General features: G+C 37.6%; 1 protein-coding gene across 1 annotated transcript in view; it reads right to left on the reverse strand.

Annotated features, from left to right (window-relative positions):
* tp53i11 (tumor protein p53 inducible protein 11) overlaps positions 1-2,133 on the reverse strand; it is a 14,662-nt gene that overhangs the window by 5,701 nt on the left and 6,828 nt on the right. The window contains exon 3 of the mRNA XM_015387355.1: positions 1,065-1,166. Within this exon, the coding sequence (XP_015242841.1) occupies positions 1,065-1,166 (102 nt within the window). The remainder of the gene's footprint in view (positions 1-1,064; positions 1,167-2,133) is intronic.

A 2,133-nucleotide genomic window follows, 5' to 3' on the forward strand; every position in this document is an offset into this window, starting at 1 on the left:
TCCAGACTGATCTGCGAGTGAAACCTTGAAAGCTCGCGAGATCAGGATGGTCTCATGAGGCTAGTGGGTCAGAGCTTTAGATAAAATCATGACAAGCCGTTGATGATGTTCTTAGGTTGATTGGCTTCATGTACTTTTAATCTCTGCTTTTGCCTTTTATTGTTCTTAAATTAGCTTTATAAACACATTAGACTTGTAATTTCCCATTAATTCAATTCATTTTAAAATAATTTACAAATCCTGAAGGGAAAATAAATTCTAAAATCTTGTAGGGATTTTCTTCAGTGAATTGTTGTAGAGTCTAAAAGGCGGCAGCCAGGAAGGATGTCCTGCCTCTCACCCACTGCTTCTAGAGAAGCCTCTCACTGAAGAGCCTCTGTTGTGGTATCAGTCCTCTAAAGACGATGCTCTGGGCTGCCCATAATGTTTCTTACATTATAAATATCTTTCCTTTGTTAAATCATCTCCAGAGATTCTAGAGAAGTTCCCTGAAACAGAGCCGCCCTTCTTTATTCGCTTGTTTCTGCTGTTACCAGCATATTACAGCAGAGATTATCTAAGATTTTAACATGTTCTACATCAGTGGATCCAAACATTTCTGAACATAAAAATAACACAAACTGGAGATTGATAAAAATACATATAGTAATTTCCCTCTATGACATTTAATAATTTAATAAATGCCATTTTTATTATTTAATATGACATTAAATTTTGTAACGAGCATTTTAAAAACATGTTTTAAGATGAATAATTGAATATTACATTTAATGAAGGTTATTTATGACTTATTATTACCATCTTATTACATGGTTAGTGATGTACAGCTGCCCTCATGAAAGAAACTTTAAATCAAACCTGACTTAAAAAAAATAATGATTCAAAGCTGTGATTCTCCAAGTTTAACACCAGAGGGCACTGTCTGCATATCCAAAACTGATAAACCCCACTGAACGGGGTTTGTACTAATGTCTATCAAAGCAAAATAAAAAGAGTGGTTTGCAGTAGCGTGTCTGATAGTGACAGAAGAATCCAGACGTTAACACGTGGAATAAGTTAATTACCCAGAAACTGGACAGCAAAGTAGCAGGCTTCACTGAGCAGCGTCCACTGGATGATGACCTTTTCTGCCGTGTAGAGACCATTCCACATAATGAGGGCCAAGCCTAGAAAAAAGATATAAGCAAAGAGAATTTATAGGTTAATTGTTTAGAGGTTTGGGAATAAAAACTAAAGCAAAGAGGAATTACGTTTCATTAAGCAGAAAAAAGCAGTTCTGCTAAAGCTGCTTGATAATCGCGTACAAAGGATGATGGTTCATCATTTATTAGATTTAGGTCTTCTTAGAGCCTCTGCTTTAATTGTCATGTTGAATTCCACGTTCCTGTGTTTCCCTTCCACCAACAGGCTAGCATGCTATAGGAAGGAGGAGGGGTGGGCAGCGAGGTGGGAGGGCTGATGGACGACATCCTCTCCCTGCCAGGATCCATCTGTGTGGCAGATGAGTCTCCATCCTTCACCCCTACTGCTGCACCTCGTCTTGCAAGACATTCCCCTCCCTCTCTGCTAATCCCTGAAGCTCTGCTGACATTTATTATAATGAATCTAGGCTCTTACCGGCCTTATGGAGGTCAAAGCCGGTAGATTCACATGTTGCCTCAAAGTGCTGCATTTATAGCTTTTTCTTACTGAAAGCAAAACAGCAGCGGGACATTTTGGATGTTTTTATTTTCCTTTTCAAACAGAAATACAGGAAAACATGATTAGCAAAATCATAACATAAGTTGTGTAGCTGAGCTGACAAGGCTTTTCCATTTGGGAAAGTAAAGCATGGGTAGTAAATAGCATAAACTCAGTTCCATTTACTTGAGTAAAACTTTGAAAGAAAATCCACTTTTGGGAGTAGTTTTACTGTGTCCTACTTCTTAGTTTTACTTGAGTTAATATTCTTAGAAAGTATCGCTACTCCTACTAGAGTAAAATGTATGAAAAATATGTCTTCTGTGAGTTATTTGAACTATTCCTAGATCAGGTAAACATACTGTAACCGGTAGTGGAAGTTCTTTGCCCTTTCCTAGCTTATAGTTCTCACTATAAGGAGAAAAAGGAGGGGAGAAAAAAATGGTAAAAGTA

This window comes from Cyprinodon variegatus, unplaced genomic scaffold (genome assembly GCF_000732505.1).
Source record: "Cyprinodon variegatus isolate N-32 unplaced genomic scaffold, C_variegatus-1.0 Scaffold392, whole genome shotgun sequence".
Lineage (NCBI taxonomy): Eukaryota > Metazoa > Chordata > Actinopteri > Cyprinodontiformes > Cyprinodontidae > Cyprinodon > Cyprinodon variegatus.